Source organism: Cricetulus griseus, chromosome 7 (assembly GCF_003668045.3).
Source record: "Cricetulus griseus strain 17A/GY chromosome 7, alternate assembly CriGri-PICRH-1.0, whole genome shotgun sequence".
NCBI lineage: Eukaryota > Metazoa > Chordata > Mammalia > Rodentia > Cricetidae > Cricetulus > Cricetulus griseus.
The window spans coordinates 74,500,992-74,523,568 of record NC_048600.1 but is presented as its reverse complement, the minus strand read 5'-3'; the positions used below and the strand labels follow the sequence as shown (position 1 = coordinate 74,523,568).

The 22,577-nt window shown below is 47.3% G+C and overlaps 1 protein-coding gene and 1 pseudogene across 1 annotated transcript in view; both read right to left on the bottom strand.

Moving 5' to 3' along the window:
• Nucleotides 1-3,882: 3,882 nt before the first annotated feature.
• Nucleotides 3,883-22,577, bottom strand: part of Drc3 (dynein regulatory complex subunit 3) — a 36,349-nt gene continuing 17,654 nt past the window's right edge. Inside the window, exons 6-13 of the mRNA XM_027427307.2 lie at nt 21,264-21,383; nt 20,491-20,603; nt 18,492-18,666; nt 14,538-14,669; nt 12,057-12,127; nt 11,536-11,659; nt 4,617-4,748; nt 3,883-4,103 (exon numbers count right to left, since the gene is read on the bottom strand). Coding sequence (XP_027283108.1) covers nt 3,987-4,103; nt 4,617-4,748; nt 11,536-11,659; nt 12,057-12,127; nt 14,538-14,669; nt 18,492-18,666; nt 20,491-20,603; nt 21,264-21,383 — 984 coding nt within the window. The 3' untranslated portion in view covers nt 3,883-3,986. The remainder of the gene's footprint in view (nt 4,104-4,616; nt 4,749-11,535; nt 11,660-12,056; nt 12,128-14,537; nt 14,670-18,491; nt 18,667-20,490; nt 20,604-21,263; nt 21,384-22,577) is intronic.
• On the bottom strand, nt 6,384-7,130 carry LOC118239172 (annotated as a pseudogene).

Below are 22,577 nucleotides of genomic sequence, written 5' to 3'. Positions count from 1 at the left end.
TCATCCTTCCTTGAAACCAAGGTTGCTTAACTTGGGAAATCAGTCCCCATAAGTATCAGGAGCTGGAGGACAACAGAGGAAGGACAGCTGAGGAGGCTAGGTGTGAGAAAAGTGAGTAGACACCTAGTCCCTTGGGTCTGAAGGCTGGGTGTGCAGGAGTTAAGGGATCAGTTAATTCAGCTGGGGTCTCTGCTATGGGGTTTTGGCTTTGCTGACCCCCACAGAGGGGCCTGAGGTAGGAGAGGGTCTGGCAGAGCTGTATGATTTGGACTAGGCTGTAAATCAAGCATGGAGGGTAAGAGAAAAAGAAAAGCAGACAAGAGCCTGTCTAACTCAGTCAAAAGCAAACATGGCAAGTGTGATGGCTGTTCTTGGTTGTCAACTTGACTATATTTGGAAATAACTAAAACCCAAACGACTGGGCACATCTGCATTTTTTTCTTTCTTTTTTGGGGGGTGGGTGTTTTTGAAGTGTAGCCTTGCTGTCTTGGAACTCCCTTTGTAGACTGTACTGGTGCCCAACTCGGAGATCCCTGCCTTTGCCTCCCAAGTGCTGGGATTTTTTTTTTTTTTCTTAATTCATTTGTGGTAGAAGATCCACTTCTAATCTGGATCTTTGAGGTGGGAAGATCCACCTTTAATGTGGGCCACACCTTCAGCTGGAAGCCTATATAAAGCACATGGACGAAGAAGGAAGCTCTCTTTCTCTGCTTGTTCGCTCTCACTGCCAGGTCCATTCCTTCACTGTCCTTAGAGCCTACTTCTTCAGGATTCCAGCAAATCTAGCCTCATGTACTGAACAACTACTGGATTCTTAGACCTTCCAGTGTTAGACAGCCATTGCTGCATTAGCTGGACCACAGCATGCAAACCATTCTAATAAATCTTGTACTCATATATCTAGAGAGCTCTGATTATTAATACAGCAAGATTCCTTTCAAGGTGGAGCTTTTAGTAAAAGCTGCCAAGTCAGAACTTACAAGCCTCTGAAAGACATTAAAGCTTGAACAGCCGCTCTCAGAAGACGCTATATTTGTGGAGTACCCACAAATTGTGGAGTACTCCTCTCAGGAGACATGGCAGCATAGATTAAAAAGGTTATGCTTGTCCCCCTCTCCCACCCCCAGAGTAAGCTGTATTCATTTCTTTCCTACAAGAAAGTATATTGGGTATAGAGATATTTGTCCTGCCTTTGAGTAGCCAGGTGTGCTTAAGGGGCGGGAGAAGCCACAGGTGTGCTGGCTAAAACCCTATTGACCTGCGGAGCCAAATTGAGTGGTTGGTATAATAGAGGAGCATGGCCCAGCTCTCCTCAGCCCTCTGAGCTCATTAGTTTGGAGAGGTGTATGTTGGGCACAGGATGAGGAGACATGTAGGCTTACAGAGAACATCTGGATGGCAGAGCTAAATAAATAACACAGTGTCTCCCACTACACCACTGTATAACCTTTCTTCTTTGAGGAAGTTACATAAACAGCAGACCCTTTCATGTTCTTTTGGACCTACTAAAATTTTTTAGTGTCCTTAGCAGCTGAATCCTTAGTCCAGTTGGCACTTGTTTGGAACAGATGCTGGTGGGCCTTCAGAGAACCTGCCTACTCTATAAAAAGGATCCATCACACAATGTTAATTTCTGAGAGGTTTTCAGCTTAGAAATGTATCTGAAGGGCATGCAAATGTACTCGGAGGAGCAAGGATGGGAAATCATGGGCAGGCAACAACGGAACATCTTGAAGAATTTTGTGGTTAGGTAAGACAGGTGCCACCCGACAAGGTGATTGAGACATTCCTACAGCAGCCTGTGTCTTAAAAAACAGGTGTCACCAAGCATGGTGCCTGCCTTTAATCCCAGCACTTGGGAGACAGAGGCAAGATCTCTGAGGCCTGGTCTACAGTTAGTTCCAGGACAGCCAAGACTACTACATAATGAGACCCTGTCTCAAAAAAGGCAAAAACAAACAACAACAACAACAAAAACCTGAGTGTCAACTCAGAAGCCACCTGCATGAGTAGAAAATTCTAGTGCCAGGGATGACCACCCTGAGTTGTTAGCGAGGAGGTTCCTTAGGTACACACACAATTCACACAGTTCCCACTGCTGTTGGTTGCAGGCCAGAACTGCAAGCTCCTTGCCTACTGGTGTGCTGGTAGTTTGGAGAATACTGTGCAGACTGCTAGGGGAGAATTCTTACCAATGATCCTGTTCAGCTGTGGACACCAAGTGTTATGCTATCAGCATGTTGTGCAAGATTCAGCCACTGGTGCAATAGTGGCATGATATATGGGTACCAAAAAAACTATGGTCCATTTGGATTTAAGATCCATTCCACAGTGGGGACCCATGCCAGACTCAGAATCTGTGGCAAAGGAGGACATAGGTTTTAGTGGAGAAGCTGTCACTGTCTTGTTAAATGAATATAATTTACCGTCAGATTGTGTGTGCCCTCTCTACCGTGCTTTTGCTTCGTACCCCCTTCTCACCCTACCCCTCTGTTTTGAGACAGCTTGTCTTATGGCTGAAGGTGACCTGGGATTACAGCTGTGTGCCCTGATCAAATTCATTTCCACTATCTGTGCTTATGCCCAGAGATTTTTGCTGTGGTTGGCCTTCATTAACAGTGCTTTTCATATTAAAGAATGGAGGTTGTTGCAGAGACACAACTGATCAAGTGCTGGGAATAAGTGGGTATTGAGGTGTAGCAGCCAGTGCTCAGCCCTGAATAGAAGAAAATCGTCATACATCTCTAGCACTCATGCTCACCAAAGTACAGGGAGCACCATAGAAGCAGCGATGAAAAGAATGCCAGAGCCAGAGGAATGGGTAGAGTATGTGAAACGCTCTCCTTTGGGTGTGGCATGGCCATTGCCATCTGGAAATCAGAGCAGCTGTGATTACCTGCATGAGGCCCTCCCTCACAAGATTGGCCCAATAATACTCTCTCATGGGAGGAGGAGAGAGCCTGTAAGGCTCGTGCAGCTATCAATTGTTAGGAGAAGGGGAAGACTGCCTGCAAATTGCCCATGTCTTCCTAATTAAGCCCATTGGTCATTATGCTAGACTTGGGTGGGGTTGTTTCTTTGGTCTGTTGCCCTACCTGAGGTAAGTAGAAATAATTTCCCCAGGAGAAGTCACTCACTATCCCTAAAAGCCCATGTGTCAAACTAATGCCCCTAGGTCTTGCAATTGGGTGGCAGAACCTAATGGGAAGTCTTTAGGTCACTGAGGATGTGCTATCAAAGGGGGTTCTTGAGACCCCATCCTTCCTCTTCCACTCCCTCACTTTTTAGCCATGAGGGTGGGTGGTTTTGCTCTACTGTGTTTACCATGATGATGCCGTGGATTCTGCAGCTAAGATCCAAAATAAACCTTCTCTCTGTATAAGTTGGTTGATTGTATATGGTACTTGTCACTTCGATGGGAAGGGCACACATGCATGTCTCCACTAATCTTCCAATGGGAAGTCCTGAGAGTACTCTCCACATGGCCACCTCCACAGTCTTAGCAGCAGGTTTTGCTCCCTGTTGCTGTGCCTAGTGGAAGGCCAATGTACCTGGATAACCAGCTGGAGTCCCTAACTTGGGATCATGCAGCCCATGTTCGGAGCTAAAGGGAGCTGTGGTCTCTGCCTTCAAGAGCAACCCAGGCCTCAGTGCTGCGGTGGGAGCTTCAGCCTCTCACTTCTCTCATCCTTAGCACCCAGAGTAGGGAGAGATGTTGCCTGCAGCCTACCCTGGCCATGCCAAGTGAGGAGCACTAGCACTAGCATTGGGGAGTGTTCTGCCATAACCACACCTCCAACTGACTGCCTGCCAGCCACCCCGGAGACATCTGTGTGGGTGGCTCAGATCTACTCGTACATGATCATTGCCATGATCTCCCGCTAGAAGAGAAGTATGACACCAGACCTTTATTTTTCCTTATATTGAGAATTCTTACCAATATGTGTGAACTAAGGTATTCCCATAACTCAGGCTGGGTCCATCCCCTAAATGTCTATAATGTCACCACATTCCAGGTTGTCCAGTTCACTCTGCATGTGGTCGATGTACTGATTGATCTCCTTCACTCGCTTACGGTTCCTCACGATCTCCTCTCTGTGAATCTGGGGAATGGAAGGAAATTGGGCGCTCAGTGTATATGACAGCTAACATTATTTACTGAGGCTGGAGAGAGAGAAGGAAGATGTTTTCCTCAGAACCCCACCCACAATATGCACTGCTGGTCTCTCTGAGGCAGGAGTTACAGAGACAATGAATTATATGGATTCAAGAGTGTGACTGGGACACACTATCTTCATTGCAGAGTTCTACAATCCTTAATTCTTATCTGTACTTTGTTTCTGATGGAAAATAGCACACTCTAGGGCTGAAAGATAGCTCAGTGGTTAAGAGCACTGGCTGTTCTTCCAGAGGTCATGAGTTCAATTTCCAGTAACCGCATGATGGCTGACAACCATCTATAGTGAGATCTGGTGCCCTCTTCTGGCCTGCAGGGATACATGCAGATAGAACCTAAACATGATAAATAAATCTTTAAAAGAAAAAAGTAAATAGCACACTCTGATTGGTAGCTAGAAAACTTGAGCCAGCCTGCTGGGTGGCTTGGCATTCGTTACCTTGTCTAATAGATGTGCACACCAAGAGTTGATTCCAGTCACCAGCTCATCTTCTCGGTTGTCAATCTTCAGGAGGTGAATGTCATGCGATGCCCCGACGGCATTAACAATTGTGTCTTTGTCAACAAAAAGCTGGAAAGTAAGAAGGTCCAATGAGATCGTGTGTGTCATTATGCCCTGAGCACAAGGTGAGGGAGCTGAATAGGAAATAGGCCCTTGGGAGTCCCCAGGCTGTGTGGCACACTTAGTGGAGAGCTCATACTGTATCAATCACTTCATGCCAGCTCATCCCTGGACAACAGCCTGCTCCCCAACCTGAGCCATGGCAGCTGTCATGCTGCAGTTCCCATCAAAAGCATGTTTTCTCCAGGGAGATGGCAGGTGGCTAGCCAAGGCAGTCTCACTAGGGATATCAGTTCTCACAGAGCCTCTTTGTAGGTAGTCCTAAACCTCTGCTAGTCAGGTCTGGCTGGGTTTCCAGGCTGTTCCAACCTGGGCCCTGTGAGCTGATAGGTGTCCACCTCCGGTTTGTCTCTGTCAACAGAATCAAGCTTTGCATTCCACTGGGGTCTGCTTTGCCTTGTCTTGTTCCTGGCACTGTATGGTCCTTACAGAAAGCTGGTACAACCACTTACCTTCTAGTGAGCCTGGCTGGCTCTAGATGTAGACTCTGGTGGCAATGGGGCAAATGTATCCCAGTTGGGCAGAGGGAGCTTGCTGAAGCTCTGAGGAAGCAGTGCCCCACTCTGAGCCCAAGGTACCAGTGAACATAAGAATAGCAAAGGTCCTGGGTGTCCTCTGTTGAGAAACTGCAGTTACAGCATACACAGGGGAGCACCAGTTATCTGTAGAGCATGGGGCTTCAGGTTTTGCAGGGTTTGACTTTGGAATATCTGCATGGTCTTTATAACACCCCTGCAAACAGGAAATCTGAAATCCCAGATGCCTCATTTTCTGGAGTATCAGCCTAATACGCCCCAAAAATAAATAGTCTGATCTTGAAATTTTAATGTTTCTACAAAAGGAAGTATTCTTTGATCAAATATTTGGGGAATCCAACACCTCCAAGCTCTCAAAGGAAGATTCAGGAGGCACAAGGTGTCCTGAATGCTGTACAAAGTCATATGGATAACAACCTGCTTGATTCTCTCTCCTGCCTTCTCTCTCTTCAACTTATTGGCCAGAGACTTCGTTTCAGAACAGTGTCTGTGGGACGTTGGCTCACCCCGGAATCCCATATGAGAAAAGGCAGATTATCTGATGTGGGACAATGGATCAGTACAGTTACACCCATAGGAATGACAGGAAGTCATTCAGTTCCTTCCCTACTTAGGCAGCAGGCCAGGCTCCAGGCAGGATCAGAAGATGAACACCTTATCACTTTAAAAGCTTCTGACCTTAAGTCTCTGCTAGATTGTTTCACAGAACCCATTCTTTGTTAAAGGGAGAATGCATGTGTGAGGATGAGAGCCCATCCACTTAGATTAAGGAATAAAACAGTGTTACTAACTGGACCACAATCAAGGTCAAGTCATTTAAACAGATTCACTCTTTACACATTGTATCAACCACAATTGGTCCCTCAATGAAATGAAAGTTAACTGCAACTTTAGGTTTTACTTGAAAACATTAAAAAAATTTTTTTTTGTAAAGATCATTTGATTTTCCAGGTCATAGAGGTTACACCTGAGATCATATCCTATTGGGGAGAAGCAAACACAGACACTGGACATTCATACACACCTGCATATGCTCCAGCTCGCCATCAAAGACTTGAGTGTCAACCAGTACTAATTACACCAGCACTTATGTCCCAACTAGTGCCCCAGGTTGCAATAGGAATTAGAGAACAAGGAAGACAAAACTCCCACTTTCAGGTTCTGAAACATCTCTCAGACACATCATACTCAGCTTTGGAGGTCAGTTCACTGGGTTCTCCAAGCAGCAAACCCCACCTTCAAATGCTGACTGTCCTGCCACAGTCCCAAAGGGAGTCTTGAAATGTGAGTCTTGGCTTTCCTGTTCTGGGCTGGCATGTATCCTCTATGGTGTGGCTCCACAGAAATTCCACTGGGAGTGTCTGCAGGACCAGAGAACCATCATTCCACGGTGCACTTGCAGGCAATCTTCACTGTTGATGGATGGTGACTAACAAGCTGTTTTACAGTCTTTAATGCAGCTGGATGAGCATCTTCAGCTTGTCAAGTGTGTAAACATTCTCCAGCCAATGGGATGCACACAAGATGCTCTCCATTCCTGAGGTACTCAGAGTTGTGGAGTGGGCCCCAGTATTTGCAACTCAGCAGCCACATCAGAAAGAGTGGCTTGTCCAGCACTCCCTGGATGTTTCAAGGCCAAGCCTTCTCTGGAGACAAAAGCAGCCACATTCCCTTCGTAATCTACAACCACAGCACCTACTGTGTCCCAAATGCCAATTCATTTTCTTTCTCTTTCCTTCTTTTTTGTTTTGTTTTGTTTTGTTTTGTTTTTTTTGAGATGGTCTCTGTAGACCAGGATGGCTTCAAACTCACAGAGATCCACCTGCCTCTGCCTCCTGAGTGCTGGGATTAAAGCCTCTCCAACACTGCCTGGCTACCTCTTGTTCCTTTTAAGTGCAGCTAAATTGAATCTGTGGTCATGGTGTTAGGAGGGCAAGAGGGTATCCCATGATCAACTGCCCATCCATGGGCTTCTCTAACTAAAAAGCAGGGAGGAATCCTACCTGCAGACAACTTACTCTTCTGCCCTTCACACAAGAGTCCCTTTGCAACTGAGTCTGCATCCCTGAATCCATTCAGTGCTCTAACTGCTCCAAAATTTCAGGACTTTCCACCCATTATGCAGGTGCCGCACTAAATTTCTTCTAGGAGCTTTAGATTAGACCCCTCCCTGCACTTGTAGGTGCATCCTCAGTTCTGTCAGAGCACGGTCACTGTACCTGTTGGCTTCGCAATGGCCCCTGATGAGCTCATTTATATTCATGTTTATATTCTTTGGCTTCAGACTGAGAACGATGACCTGGACCTGCATGCACCAACACAAGACTCCTTCTTCCTCAAAGCTTTGTTTTTAATTCCTTGACTGTTTATCAGCAGACGCCTGAGATGATCTTGAAGGGGTCCTGCAGAACTCATCCCCCTCTCCATGGTCGTTCTCCAATATTAGCGACCAGGAAAGGAGCACCCTCCCATCTGAAAGTAACGAAGAAGAGGAATTCTCCCTTGGAAGTGCAGAGCACGCACTGCCTTGGACTTCAGAAATAGGTACAGCCACAACGTCAACTCTAGTATTTCTTTAGCATTTTTTGGGAATTTGCAGCTCCTCGCACGGACCAGACCTGAGCACTGACCCAGCTCTTGCAGCTGCACTCCTGTATGGATGTCCAGGGTTCTCAAGAGTGCAGGTGACATCCCTTCTTTCTGGTGGCTCTGAGCTCTCCCTTCAGCTTGGAGTCTTGAATTTTCTGCCCAAGTAGGGGGACACAAATACAGGAAAGCTGGGCCAGGAATATGGCATGGCCAACAGTATATGGCTTTGGAAACACACTAAGTCATGGGATCATGATCTGTGCAACAACCTCTGGGTAGCAGAAGCCAGATTGCTTTCATCCTCAGCCCTCTTCTTCTTCTGGACCATTCTGGCTATAGGCTCAGGAAACGTTTTGTTGAGCCAAGCTGTTTGGGTCCAAATCACAGCTCCGAGCTATGATCTCTGTGCTTCACTTTCCTCGAGTGTATGGAAACCCAGTGGTACCTACTTTCCATGTCTACCTGGAGACTGAAGGGGCTGTTTTGTGCCCAGCCTTCTTGGCAGGCTGGCTCTTAGAGGCTATAGCATACACCAACTATTGGTGTGGCCATACTTTCTCATAGCCAACTTTTTCTTCCGAGAAAACAGGCCATTTCATTACTTCAGCAAAAGACAACTGTGGGTTTCTGAGGATTTCTTGTCTATGACTCTGAATGTTCCTAGAGAAGAGGCTTTCACTGGCTCCCTCCCAGGAGGTTTTTTGTTTTGTTTTGTTTTTTGAGACAAGGTTTCTCTGTGTAGCCCAGGCTGCCCTGGAACTAAGAGATCCATTTGCCTGTTCTGGGATTAAAGGCATGACCCACCACTGCCTGGTTCCCCATGAGGCTTTGAAGGCAGTAATCTACTCCAGTCTTGCTAGTGAGTCTAAGAACCCCTTAGCAGAGAGGCAGAGCCCCATGGCCTGCTACCATGGACACCCCCAAAATGCCCACCAGCTGTGGTGAATAGGGAAAGGTGCAGTGCTGACTGCAGTTACAAGTCCAGCACTGTCTGTCAGACTTGAGTCAGAATCCAGGCTCTTGTCCTCACTGGTTGTGCCGGTCTCACCATGCACCCATGAGCCTTTCTTGCCCAGTGTTCTCATTCATAACTTCAAGTGGTAATGGTGCTACTTTGGTGAGGAAATGAGGTCACATATGGCTAACAGGCTGGATGGTGGTGATCCTCTAATGAAGAAACTTTGTTGCCAGACACTATATTGGCAGATGGTGCCACCCAGGTGAGATGGCTCCCTGTCTCTGGGCTCCATATTTCACTGCATGCTATAGTCACTACGGAGTGAGCATGGTTCAGTGATGTTCTTCACTGGGTGTCACAGGCCTAGGAACTCTACCACCCCACGAGTACTGTCAGAGACTCCCAGAATGTCTCAGAGGAGACTTGCTTCTTGGTTAGGGTAGGGTAGTGTTTTTCTGTCTGGTCTGTCTGTAAGTGTCTTGTGTATAGGGTTAGCGTGACTGTGGCCCTGCCCCATGCTGCTGTGTTGGGTGTCTCTCCCAGCCTCAGAACAGAGGCTATGGGGTCAAGGTTGCTGGCCTTCTATCTGCACTACTCAGCCCAGCTCCTGATACAGTAAAGATTTAGTGAATGCATGTTTTCATCCACTCAGCTCCAAGATCATTCCCGGCTGCCATGCTAGATGCTCCTGCTGGCACAGGTGGTCCATGGTGACGAGAAGATAATTTCTGTCCTCCCTCAAGGGCTTTTGTAAAGTATGAATAATTGTAGAAACAAATCAGCATGAACCAGAGTTTAAAACTGTGACCTGACTGATGGGGTATGAAAAGGGGACAGAAGTTTAAGGGGTGCTAAGGGAAGGCCCCTCCAGAGGGCTAGCACTTGAACTGAGAACTAACTGTCAAGGACAAGAAAAGCACATAGAGACTATGTCTGCCAGATAGAATGTGTACTGGCTGGTTTTATGTCAATTTGATATAAGCTAGAGTCATCAGAGAGGATAGGGCCTCAATTGAGAAAACACCTCTATAAGGTCCAGCTATAAGGCATTTTCTTAATTAGTGATTAATGGGGGAGGGCACAGCCCATTGTGGGTGGTGCCATCCCTGGGCTGGTGGTCCTGGGTTCTTTTGTTTTGTTTTGTTTTTTGTCTTTTTGGTTTTTTGGTTTTTGGTTTTTCGAGACAGGGTTTCTCTGTGTAGCTTTGGCGCCTATCCTGGCACTCGCTCTGGAGACCAGGCTGGCCTCGAACTCACAGAGATCTGCCCATCTCTGCCTCCCAAGTGCTGGGATTAAAGGCGTGCACCACTAACGCCCGGCTGGTTCTGGGTTCCATAGGAAAGCATGTTTAACAAGCTATGAGGAGCAAGCCAGTAAGCAGCACTCCTCCATGGTCTCTGCATCAGCTCCTGCCTCCAGGTCCCTGCCCCGCTTGAGTCCCTGCTTTGACTTCCCTCAGTACTAGGTTATAACCTGAGAGCTATTTGATGAAATAAACCCATTCCTCCCCAAGTTTCCTTGGTCATGCTGTCTCATCACAGCCATTGAAACCCTAACTAAGACAGAATGTCAGTTGAAAGGCACAAGCCCGACAGAGGGAGTACCCCAGAGGCTGGTTACTGAGCATCAGAACCTGGGGTGGGGGCTGCCAAAGGAGGCAGGCCTGGTCTGGAGTGTCTGAGACCTATGGGAATGAACTCTCTCTAAGATCATGGCAAGCTAGGAGGGGTGAGGATTGTGTGGTCTGGGTTTCCAGTGGACCCACCTTCTGCATATGGAGAACAGGCTATAAAAGGGCAGCAAGGAGCCAATAGGCAGGAAAAGGGCAACTGGAACATGGCCTGGTGATAGCATAGTTATGGGGAGCAGCTGAGGAACTCAGTAGTCTATGAACAAAAGCTAGCCCCTGAGGGGAAGTATTTGGACATGTGCCCATTCATCCTTGCCTGGAGCCCTTTCCTAAAGGCATCCACATGCTATTGCTGGAGCTCAGGGTGGACTCATAGATGCCTCCTTAGATGTAGATCCAATTATGGATCCCCAGTATTCATCACTACCTACCCTAGTGGAAACTGGGGCAGTGTGGTGCTGAGCCAGACATAAGGCGTGTGGGTATACCAATGTTGCAGTTCTCGTTATAGACACTGTACGGTTTTAACACCTGAGGGAGATCTCTGGCCTTTACTTCTGTGTACAGCTGCTTCCTTAAAAAGTGTCAGAAAGCTGGGTGGTGGTGGTGCATGCCTTTAGTCCCAGCACTCCGGAGGCAGAGGCAGGCAGATCTCTGTGAGTTGGAGACCAGCCTGGTCTACAAGAGCTAGTTCCAGGACAGCCTCCAAAGCCACAGAGAAACCCTGTCTCGAAAAACAAAACAAAACAAAACACGTGACAGTAGACCCCACAGAAAGGAGCTTGTAACCACCTGACCATCCCAACTGTAACCACCTGACCATTCTGAACTGTAGGCACCTTGTTAGCCTGTTTCATCAGTTGATATTCCTGCAAAGCAGGCTACTGTCTCCTTCAGGTGAACAAACGGAGGCTCCAGGAGCTTGTCATGCTTAGGCAAAGCTGTGAGTTGGTTACACTTCACCTATCTACTTTCTGGCCCCAACAATGGCCACCCTGCCCCAGTCCTTCTGCCTGTACTCACCGCCCGCACATCATCAGGCAAGTCCTCATCCATCTCGTTCTTGAGGATCTTCTCCAGGGTGTTGATGGCGATCTCCAGAATCTTCTCGTGGTGATGGTTCTCCAAGTCCCGGCACTGAGCCATCCTGCAGTTGTGAGTTAAAGCCAAGGGCAGAGCAAGCCAGGTGTCTCTCACATGTGGCTGGGCCTCTGATAAACAAGGCCATGCCGTCTCCACTAGACAGACCAGTTTCTAAGGCAATGGTTTTCAATCTTCCTAATGCTGTAACCCTTTACTACAGTTCCTCATGTTATGGTGACCCCCAACCATATAATATTTTGTTGCTACTACATAACTGTTACCAAGTCATAATACAGATATCTGACATGCAGGATATCTGATGTTACCACTGCTGTAAGGGTTCAAGATCTGCTTTGAGGTGCTAAGAGGCATCATGGCCATCAAGCTGTCACCAGCATGCATCAAAGCCCAGGCAGGTGCCTTCCCATGGGGTGAGGCAGGGCCCATCACAGAAAGGATATAGACTTTGGACATTTTCAATAAATAGTCCCACCATGTCAGTGATGTTTCTTTCAAATATGTTTATAGTCTCCTGGAAATGATAGAGAAGATAGTCAATATGTGTATTGACATCATTGATACCACTTCAAATCACAGACCCTTAGAGGCAAACACCACCCCATTGACTTCGTAGGGCAGATGGCTTGAGGATTGACTCCCTCCTTTCCAGAGCTCTGCCGCTCTCCAGTGTCAACTCACTAATCTCTGAATGTTAATGTTGTCATTTTTTAATGAGTTATTTATTGTATGTATATGGTATTTTGCCTACATGTATGTATGTGTACTGTGTGCATGCCTGGTGCCTGCAGAAGTCAGGAGGAGGCATCAGATCCCCTAGAATTGGAGTTACACTTGAGAGCTGCCATGTGGGGTCTGTGATCCAAATCTGGGTCCTCTGCAAGAGCAACGAGTGCTTTTAACCAATGAGCCATCTTACCAGCTACTGCCACTGGGATTTAAATTTTTTAAATTACATTTGTGTGTGTGTGTGTGTGTGTGTGTGTGTGAGAGAGAGAGAGAGAGAGAGAGAGAGAGAGAGAGAGAGAGAGAGAGAGCACGAGATCAGAGGACATTTTGTAGGAATCAGTTCTCTCCTTCCACCATGTATGTGGATGTCAGGGATCAAACTCAGGTCATCAGGTTTAGTGGTTAGAGCCTTTACCCACTAAGCAAGAGCATCTTGCAGCCCTGTCACCGGGCCTTTTGCCTAGGTAGCTACCTCTGCCAGGAACACATATCCTAGTCCCACTCCCATCCTCCCTGAATGGACTCCTTCCTTTTAGGCCTCTCAGCAGGATCTGTCCATCATCTCCACAAAAGCAGTAGAGGGAGATCACAAGAGCCAGCTTTACTCCAGGGATATCATTTAATCTCTCTGGGCCTCCTCATATTTGAGACAGGTTTTCTGTGTAGTGCTATGGTGGTTAGTGGGGCAAATTAGCTACATCACCCAAATGATTTACCAAGTATCTGGGACAGCCAGCACCTTGGGTAAGTGCTGGCTGTTACCCCAGACTTCCAGAAGCTAGTTGCTGTTCCCAGTACTTAGCAGAGCACTTGAGGCCAAAACAGACCTCAGTGTTGAGAAAGTGGTAGAAGAATGCGATTACGAAGCCCACTCCCCTGGAAGACCCCTTCCATGACCTTCTGCAGACCTCCAGCACTACAAGTTGAGCCCTCGGATGGATGAACGCAGGGCACCCACAGGAGCCCAAGGCCTATCTGCAGGCTGTGAAAACAAGCCCATTCTCACATGTGTGTGAGCACCATTTTGGTGAATAAAAGTAAGGTCATTGGAAAAGCACAAACAAGTATCTTCCGGCTTTAGGTGGCCGGTGACATGGGCCAGGGCAAGAGCATGGATCTGGGAATGTTTGGATACTGAAAACAGTCTCCCTGCTTGAAAGGACTGGGAACCAGCAGCAGCCCTCCCTGCATGCACTGCCTCTGCAGTACTCGAGCAGAGCAATTCCCGGTGGGAAATGAGCGGCTGCCGTGCTGCGCGACAGCGAATCTATCCTGTGTAGGAGGTGTCACTTGACGTGTGAGGAATTGATTAGGCACTGTCTCTTGGCCCAGCCATGGCAACATCTGATGAGGTCCAATTCATCACACCACTTCCAACTCCCAGCCTGGCTGCCTGCAAACACACAAGTCACTCGGGCTACAAATGCATTTGAGACAGCCGTGCTTTTCATTTCCCATCATCAGTGCCAAGTGACAGGCTCCTCACGTGGCCTACCCGGAGACAGCAAACACAGGCTGCATCACTGACAAGCCTTTGTTTGGTTCCCGAGTGGAGGTCCACCTCGTCTCATAAGCCCCCCAACTTCCCCCTGGGTCTAATAAGAAATCTGCACTGTGTTGAGACTCTGGGCTCTTCTAGAATGGGGGAGAGGAGATTTTCAGAGGGTTAAGTTCACCTCTCATTTTCCAGAAGAATCCTTTCCCAGGAAGCAAAGATAGCAGTGTATGCCTTTCTTCCCTCCCCCCCCCCTCGGCATTGCTGAGGATGAAACTCAGGGCCTTGTCTGTGCCAAGCAAGCCAGCACTGAGCTACACTTTCAGACCCTGCCTTTAATGTATTTTAATAGTTTCTGGAAGGAAGTAGTGTGTGTGTGTGTGTGTGTGTGTGTGTGTGTGTGTGTACGCGCACGCATGTGGGCACATGCTCATGTTCATATGTGGTGGCATGCACATGTGTGCCGGGGGCTGTGTGCACGTTGGATGGAGGCACAGGGCAACATCAGGCACCATTTGCCTGTTTTTCCTCTCACTGGCCAATGAGCCCTAGAGACCCACCTGTCTCCACCTGTCCAGTCTTCTCCTGCGTGTCCACTGGGTTACACTGGACACACAGGGGAAGAGCCTGTGGAGGGCATGCGTGCAAGGTTCTGCAGATGCATGCTGGGGTCCCTGCATGTATGCCAGTCTGGCTCTACCTCCAGCTGCTCCACCAGCTGCATCTCCAGCGTCATGAGCACGTTGAACAGGTCAGTGATGTCATCACTGCACTCTATTAGCTTCTTCTCGATATTGGGCAGATCACTCTCTTCTCTGATGGCGTTTAGATTCTACAGACAAAAAGCCATGTTTCACGATTCAGTAGTTAAACATGTTACTTGGTAACATGGGTAAAAACTTGGAGGCTGGGATTGAAGTGGCCAAGTTCAAGCATTAGCTCAAAATTTGCTAGCTGTGACCTTTGGGGAAGCTACCAGCTGCTCTGGCATATTGTATATAAAGGCACTTGAAAATGGCAGGTGCAAAAAGAACATTTATACCTATCTTCATCTCCTTGAAAAACAGAAGATGAAATTCCCATGGGCAAGTTTCCTTGTCTGTGCCAGGAGGAGGGGGAAGACATTCTTATCATCAGAGATGGAAGCCATGGCTGAGGAAAATCTGTGCAAATCAAGATTTTAAATCTAACTCATGGGACTGGAGAGATGGCTCAGCAGTTAAGAGCCCTGAATGCTCTTCCAGAGGCCCTGGGTTCAATCCCCGATGGTCAATTCCCAGCACCCACATAGCAGATCACAACTATCTGCAACTCCTGTTCCTGAGGCTCTGATGCTTTCTTCTGGCCACCATGGCATCAGACATGTAAATAATGCACAGACATACATGTAAGCAAAACATCCATATACATAACAATAAATAATAAGAGAAATGGACTCATCCTAGGCTCATCCTTTATGCAATCCCAGCACTCAGGAGCAGAGATAGCAGATGTGGGAGGATTGGAGTTGAAGGACAGCCTAAGATTCAACTATGGAGCTGGAGTGAGGCCCTGTGTCAAAAATCCAGAACCAAAACCCAGAAAGCAAACAAATGAAAACAAACAAAAAGCTTAGAAAGAAGCAAAACAGCCAGGCATGGTAGTACACACCTTTAATCCCAGTATCTCAGAGGAAGAGGCAGGTGGATCTCTGAGTTCGAGGCCAGCCTGGTCTACAGAAGAGTTCTAGGACAGCCAGACATAAACAGAGAAACCCTGTCTTGAAATTTTTTTTAAAGTAAAGAAAGAAACAAAATAAATTAACTTACTGGCTAATCATATCTCCTCTACTAACCTCAGCCTTGTTTTCACAGTTTCACAGTGAGTGTCATCCAGTCTAATTCGGTCATGTACCACACAATAATGTCTCAGCTAGTGACGTATTGCATGTCTGACCGTGGTTACATAAGCCAGTGGAGCTAAAAAGTTCCAACTACCTAGTAACAGCTTGGTGTTTCCACAGTGACAGTTGCATAATGACATATTTCTCAGAACTTGTCACCATCATAAATTGGTGAATAACCACACCACAGTAAGCTGTTAGCCCTGCTTTTTGTTGTTGTTTTTGAGATGGAGGTCTCAAGTATTCAAGACTGGCCTTGAACTTGCTATGCAGTTGAAGATGACCTTTGTCTCTGATCCTCTTGTCTCTACCTCTGCAGGCTTGCTTCACTATGCCCGCTTTATGTACTGTACCCATATACAGGTCAGCTTGGGAAATACAATGTGCAGGCTGAGGATTTGGCTCCACAGGAGAGCACTTGCCTAAGTGGCAAGGTTGTGGGTTGGTCCCCACACTACCAAAAGAAATCAGTTTCCTTAGGACAGCCTGGAAGGTTAAAAGTACAAGTGTGGTTAGCCTCATCTGTTTGGATTCTCTCAAGGGCCTTTTAGCTGCGTCACAACATCAGATGGCATTATGTTGGAGTGCAAGCTCCAGTGTCAGGTGACAGATGTTGAGTAGGTCATGTGTGGGGGAGAAGAGGTACAGGAGAGGGCTGGCAAAGCAGAGTTTTCTTTAGAAAACCCACCTCTGACTGGCCAGCAACCCAGTCCCACACAGGGAAAAGCGCCAGGCCTTTCTATCGACCGATTCATTTCTTTTAAAATGAAAAAAGAGTTATTGGGAGTGCATGCATGTGGAGATCAGGACAACTTTGTGGAGTCAGTCTTCTCTTTTCACCTCTGCATGGCTTCCAGCAATTGAACTGAGGTCTTCAGCCTTGCATAGCAAATGTCTTTACCTCCTGAGCCATCCCTCACCCCACACCCCCAATCACGTCTTACCGGTACCACGTCTCAATCTTGCCACCTTATGAGATGAGACTATATCCACTCCACAGCAAAAACAGTTCCAATCTTTGAGCAAACCAGACAGAAACCCCTTAGAGCCCCAGGGAGCAAGTGGAAGTCTATGGAAAATAGGCTGAACATTTTGAGTGAGACAGTCTTGTGGGCTGGTGAGCAACCTGTTCATCAGCAAAGGTCCCAGTAACGTGACCAGCACCAGTGTAATGCAACCTTGTTTTGTGACTAAAAGTATGAGCCCTGAAGCAGGAAGGAGCAATGATACTGGTTAGTGGGACAAAGGACATGTGTGATACTTTCCTGCCTGGGAAGGACCCAGCTCATGCCTACCACAACCCTTACTTGAAGACTAGTGAAGGTTCCAATGCAAAAACAAATGTAAAAAAGCAAGAAGAAAATCAGGAGATTTTTTTTTCCCTTTGAGACATTGTCTCACATAGCTCTGGCTGGTCTCAAAACTTGCTAGGTAGCTGAAGCTAATTCCCTTGCCTCTACCTTCCAGGAGTGTTTCCCCACACTTGAATTTATGTGGGACTGGTGGGACTGAAGGTAGAACCCAGGATTTCATGCTATGCTAGCATTGTACCAACTGAACTACATCCTCAGTCCAACAAGAAAGACCTTTACTGGAGACTCTCAGAACGGAGAAATACTTTCCAAGAACAACCAGAAGGAAGACTGGTAAATTTTATTCTATTAAAAATTTATGCCAGTGGTGGTGCAAACCTTAAATCCCAGCACTTGGGAGGCAGAGGCAGGCTGAGCTCTGTGATTTTGAGGCTAGCCTGGTCTACAGAGTGAGTTTCAAGACAGGCAAAAGCTACACAGAGAACCCATCTCGAAAAACAAAACATATATATATATATATATATATATATATATATATATATATATGCTGGGGGTATAATATGCTTAGTAGACTGCCTGACTATACAAACAAACACTCCACATGACAAAAGCAACATAGACAAATGTCAAGATAAATAGCAAAGTACTTGGAAAAGTACTCTCAAGTTACTTCGAAGACACAGGGCTACTAGCTCAACCTATAAAGAGCCATCATAAAGTAATACCTTAAAACGTATAGGGGAGAGAAAGAGAAAATGGAAGAATGGCAGTGAGCTAGACAAGCAAAACCAAAGATGGGCTAAAATGAGAGGCTTGTGAGGAGCAGGCAGGCTGAGATTGGAATGGACTCAGTGGGTGCAGAGCAGCACTCACTCCACTAAAACCCCAAGGCACCGTGACTTGATCCCTGCTGGTGCTGCTGGCAGAAGAGCCCCAGGAACCTCCTTAGTTCCCTAGCTCTTCTCTGGAGGTGAGCCTTTCTATAGCTCTAGGACAACCCTGACCACTCTGCCACTCAGATAAGAAAGGCTTTGGCCCAGGGCCCAGGCCTTACAAGGTGGGAACTGCCAAGGACAGAAAGCATGTACATCAGAACCCTAGCATGCCAGGGCCAGGCAGAGTGAGGCTTGGAAAATAAATGGCTGCTGAATGAATGAATGAATGAATGAATGAACAGATAAACAAACAGAAGAAAGTATGGGTATTACTACCTAATGGTATATCTCACACTAATGATGATGAGTGGGGGTGGGGTGGCTTGAATCCTAGGGGTATCTGATGTGAGGGAGATACCCTGTGTTGGATTAGTTGAGCTGTGTGTGGTGCCATTTGGTGAAACTGTGACCCCTGGTACATGGACAGAGACTTGGGGCCTCAGAGCCACTGGAAGACATGAACATTGCAGCCCCTCCACAGTGAGGGGAGTCCTGGCAGCCTGGCACAGGAGAAGGGGACTTACCAGCAGATGCTTTTCCTCAAACTTGGTAACCTTGAGCTTGCCCTGTTCCTGGTTCTCCCGGATAGCATCCTGAATGCACTCATTGAAAGTGTCTAACTCTGCCATTCGCTTCTCCTGCTGCTTCAAACCATATTCAAAAATGTTCAGGCAGATGATGACAAATTTGTCCTTGTAGGTAAGTGGCTGTTAAGGAAGCTTGGGGCTCAAGAGCAGGCCACTAGGATTGTGACAAAAATGTTGACAGTTCCTTGCAGGACATACCATGCTGAGAACTATGGAGGGTACAGGTGATCCTTTTGGACAGAAGGAGAAACAGAGAAGCCAGGGAACCAGGGCTTGCAATTCGGTTATGACATCTCTACCTGTGCCTAAGGAACTTGGGAACATGGCTAAAGGCCTTAGAAGAGACTTCTAGAGGACTAGGGGTGTGGGTGAGAGCTAGAAGCAGCCTGGCTAGGAGAAGGAGGTGGAGTCCTTTTTTTTTTTTTTTTTTTAATCTCTGGTTATCTGGTTAAATTAAGATTTTTTTTTAATCTTCTGGGGAGGGCCTGCCCTGTAACTCATCTGAGCTATGAGAGGAACCAGGTGGTCTAAGTTCAATTCCTGGCTCTAATGCTGCTCCTGGGACCCATGCTAGCAAGTTACCTCTTTAGGCCTCAGTATCTTTACCTCAGCTAACAGCATGGAGGAAGCCACCACAAGAATTCTTCAGAAGCTGGGAGTGGTGGCACACACCTTCAATTCCAGAATTGGGTGGGGCCAGAGGCAGGGGATTTCTGTGAGTGAGTTCCAAGCCAGTTAGGGCTACAACAGTGAAACCTTGTCACAAAACAAAACAAAACAAAACAAAAAGCATCCTTCCTTGGCAGAGACCTGGGGCTCAGGACAGGCAAACCCATGGGGTCTTGGGGATGCTGTGGGGATGTGTTCAGGAGATTGGATGCCTTTCTACAAATCCCACAGCTTTCCAGTGCTTAAGCCAAGAGCATGGGTCCCTAAGGAAGACAATGGCCAGCAAGGTAGACACCCTTTTTCACTCAGTCTCTCCATAATGTTGAGTATTCTGTGTAGGTAGTCACTGAAAAAGTTGTCAAGTTCAATGCAGCCACTGATGTCTAGGCTCTGCCCTTAGCAGCTCACCAGAGCTGGGAGGGCCGTGTATGGAGGTTCTCACATAGGAGCCATCAACAGGCTCAGCCAGCTTCATACTCTCACACGTCCAAACCAGGAAAAGGACTAGCTGTACCCCATGACTGCTGCTGGCGCCATGACATCACACAGTGCAGTCACTTTTCACTCCTAGTGAATCCTGACCTTTTCCAAACTGCAATTCTAGTTTCATATCTTATTCACAAACAACACTTCCTTTATTAGAGACTCATCTCTGTAGTTTTTTCTGGAGATTGACACCTGTGTTGGGGGCCCCACAGATTGGCTGTCTCAACCCAGAGCCTTCAGTTCCTGAATGCCTCATGTCCTGGAAGTCCCCTCCATCTCCTGCTTACCACTGAAGCTCTCATGATCACTGCCACTATGTATGGGGGAGTGCTGTTTATATATCTTGGACTCTGACCAACTAGGTGACAAATGCAAGCTCTTAGGTTCCACAGATGCGTGATCCTGTACAAACTACTTAACCTCTGGGGTTACTAATGGCAGCCACCTGGTGGGGTGGATCAAGAAAGAGCAGTAATGTAGCCAGTGGAGATCCTTGATGTAGGAACACATTCCCTACTCCTACCTCAGAAAACTCAGCTTGCCAGGCATGGCAGACTCAGCCAGCAGCTGTCACTCAATGTGCTTGCGAAAATCTAGACAGCAAAGCCCCACAAGCTCAACTGGGCTGTATACATGTAGCCAGCAGAGATTTAACTACCAGGGTCTCACATGAATAATGGGGGAACTGAGGTGCAGAGTAAAATGAACTTGCCAGAGGCAAGCTGGTGGTACTTGGGCCAGGCCCGCAACCAAAGAGGCAGCAGTGACTCGGAAAGGATATGTCTCAAGGAGCTCATCAACACCAGGCAGGCTGGACAGCTTGTTGCCCTCTACATCCTCAGAATACATGCTGTTAAACAGGAAGGGGCCATTCAGGCGCTCAATGAACGCCAGCTGTGGATTCAAATGCCCAGACATGTGATCCAGAGCCAGGCTCCTGGGAGGGTTGAGGCAGCTAAGGGTTCCAGCAGCTAAGGGTTCCTGAGGGGGACATCCCACCTGAGTTGCAGCCCTCCCTACCAGGAAGCCAAGTGTGTGTGTGTGTGTGTGTGTGTGTGTGTGTGTGTGTGTGTGTGTGTGTGTGTGGTGTTCCAGGCACAGGGAGGGTCTGTGCAGATGTGTAGAAGATATAGTGGCAGGCTGTTTCCAAGAAGTGGCCTACTGCTCTGTCTGGGTTCATAGCGGGCTGGGGCTGCCTAGGGAAGCCAGCAGGGCATAGCCACACTTTCAGAGACACAGAGCTGAAGACCAAACTGTCTGTAACTTCAAGGAATGGGAAACAGTTCAAGGGTCTTCAGTAAAGGAGTCCCTGAACCAAGTGTTTTTAGGACAATCTCTTTGGGCTTGGGGGTGGGGGGGTTAGAGACTGGGTTGAGCTGCCTCCAGAGATGGTGGGTGATTAGGGGCTGCTCAAGGCAGGGAGTAGGTGTCAGGTCCTGTGGCTGCAGTATGCCCTACAAGGTTTGGGAGTCTTGGGGTCCCTGTGGATCTTTGTTTAATGTGACCAGTACTCTCATGGTACTTCTGTGCCCAGGCCAGCTGTCTGTATGGTACCTTGTGCTCTTCCAGCATCTGCCGTTGTGCCTTCTCATCCTCCAGTCGGGCCCGCATCAGTGCCTCCCGGTGCTTCATCTCATCAATGCTATACTGATGCTTTAACTTTGACGCCTCTCTCTGACCCAGGAACACAAATGGCATTGTTACCAAAGGATATCTGGTCCCTCTAGCCACACATCCACAGGCCTGTGAGCATGGCCAGTGTGGTAGAGGCTATCTTTTGTAAAGGCTGGGAAAGGCACACGGCCTTGGAGATTAGAATGCTTAAATCTTTCCAGGCCACCTAAGTCTGGGGGAATCACAGACAGAACTGAAGGTCCCAAGAACCTGCTCTGAAGTAACCTGATACGCCCCTGGCCCCTTCCTTAGTTTTATGACACCAGTGTGAGATCAGGCATCATGGTTGGAGGGGAGATCCACTGCCTGCTTGACAGAGTTCTGCTTTTACAAACTTTTACTCATTATTCGTTTTGAGTCATGCAGGCCACACATGCATCTGCCCTTGACGGGAACTTGTAAGTATCCAGGAGACCATGCTTGAGCACAGGCCTTGGCACTGCAGATGCAGGGGTGACCTGCCATCTTTATTCAATGCTGGGAATAATATAATGCAAAACCTCACAAATGCTAGGCTGAGTGCTAGACTTCGGAACTACACCCCCAGCCCCTGTCCTGTGCTTTTAAAAAGGCATAATACCAAAAGCTTTTGAGTCTATGATGCATTTCAAATTAATAGCTGAAATGGCTTCTTAAACTGAGGGTTGCTATCCGTATTGGATGGAGAACTGGATGTGGAACTCAAATCTCAATCTCAATCTCAATCTCTCTCTCTCTCTCTCTCTCTCTCTCTCTCTCTCTCTCTCTCACACACACACACACACACACACACACACAGAGAGAGAGAGAGGGGGGAGCAACAATAAAAGTTTTCTGAACATACAATGACCAAAATTTAATTTAAAATCAAGTATATAATGACATCACTATAGTCTCGGTTCTGAGTAGAAAAAATGCACACCCTGTGTGCACACAAATGCCATCTGCCATGTTTCCTGAACCCCCCCACCTGTATCCTCGACTTGAGACAGTGTTGTTTTCTGTACAAAGTTTCTTGCTGTTATAGAAACATAATTGTTTAACTGAAGAAATTAATGATTTTTAATTTTCCTACCATCATTCTTTGGCACATAACTATCATTATTATACTTTTTGATTGTATTATGCTAGGATGTTTGGATTTAAAAAAATGCTGTTTGAGCTGCTGACAAGTTTCATTAAATGAATTTTGACTTGGGATTAGGATAGAATTCC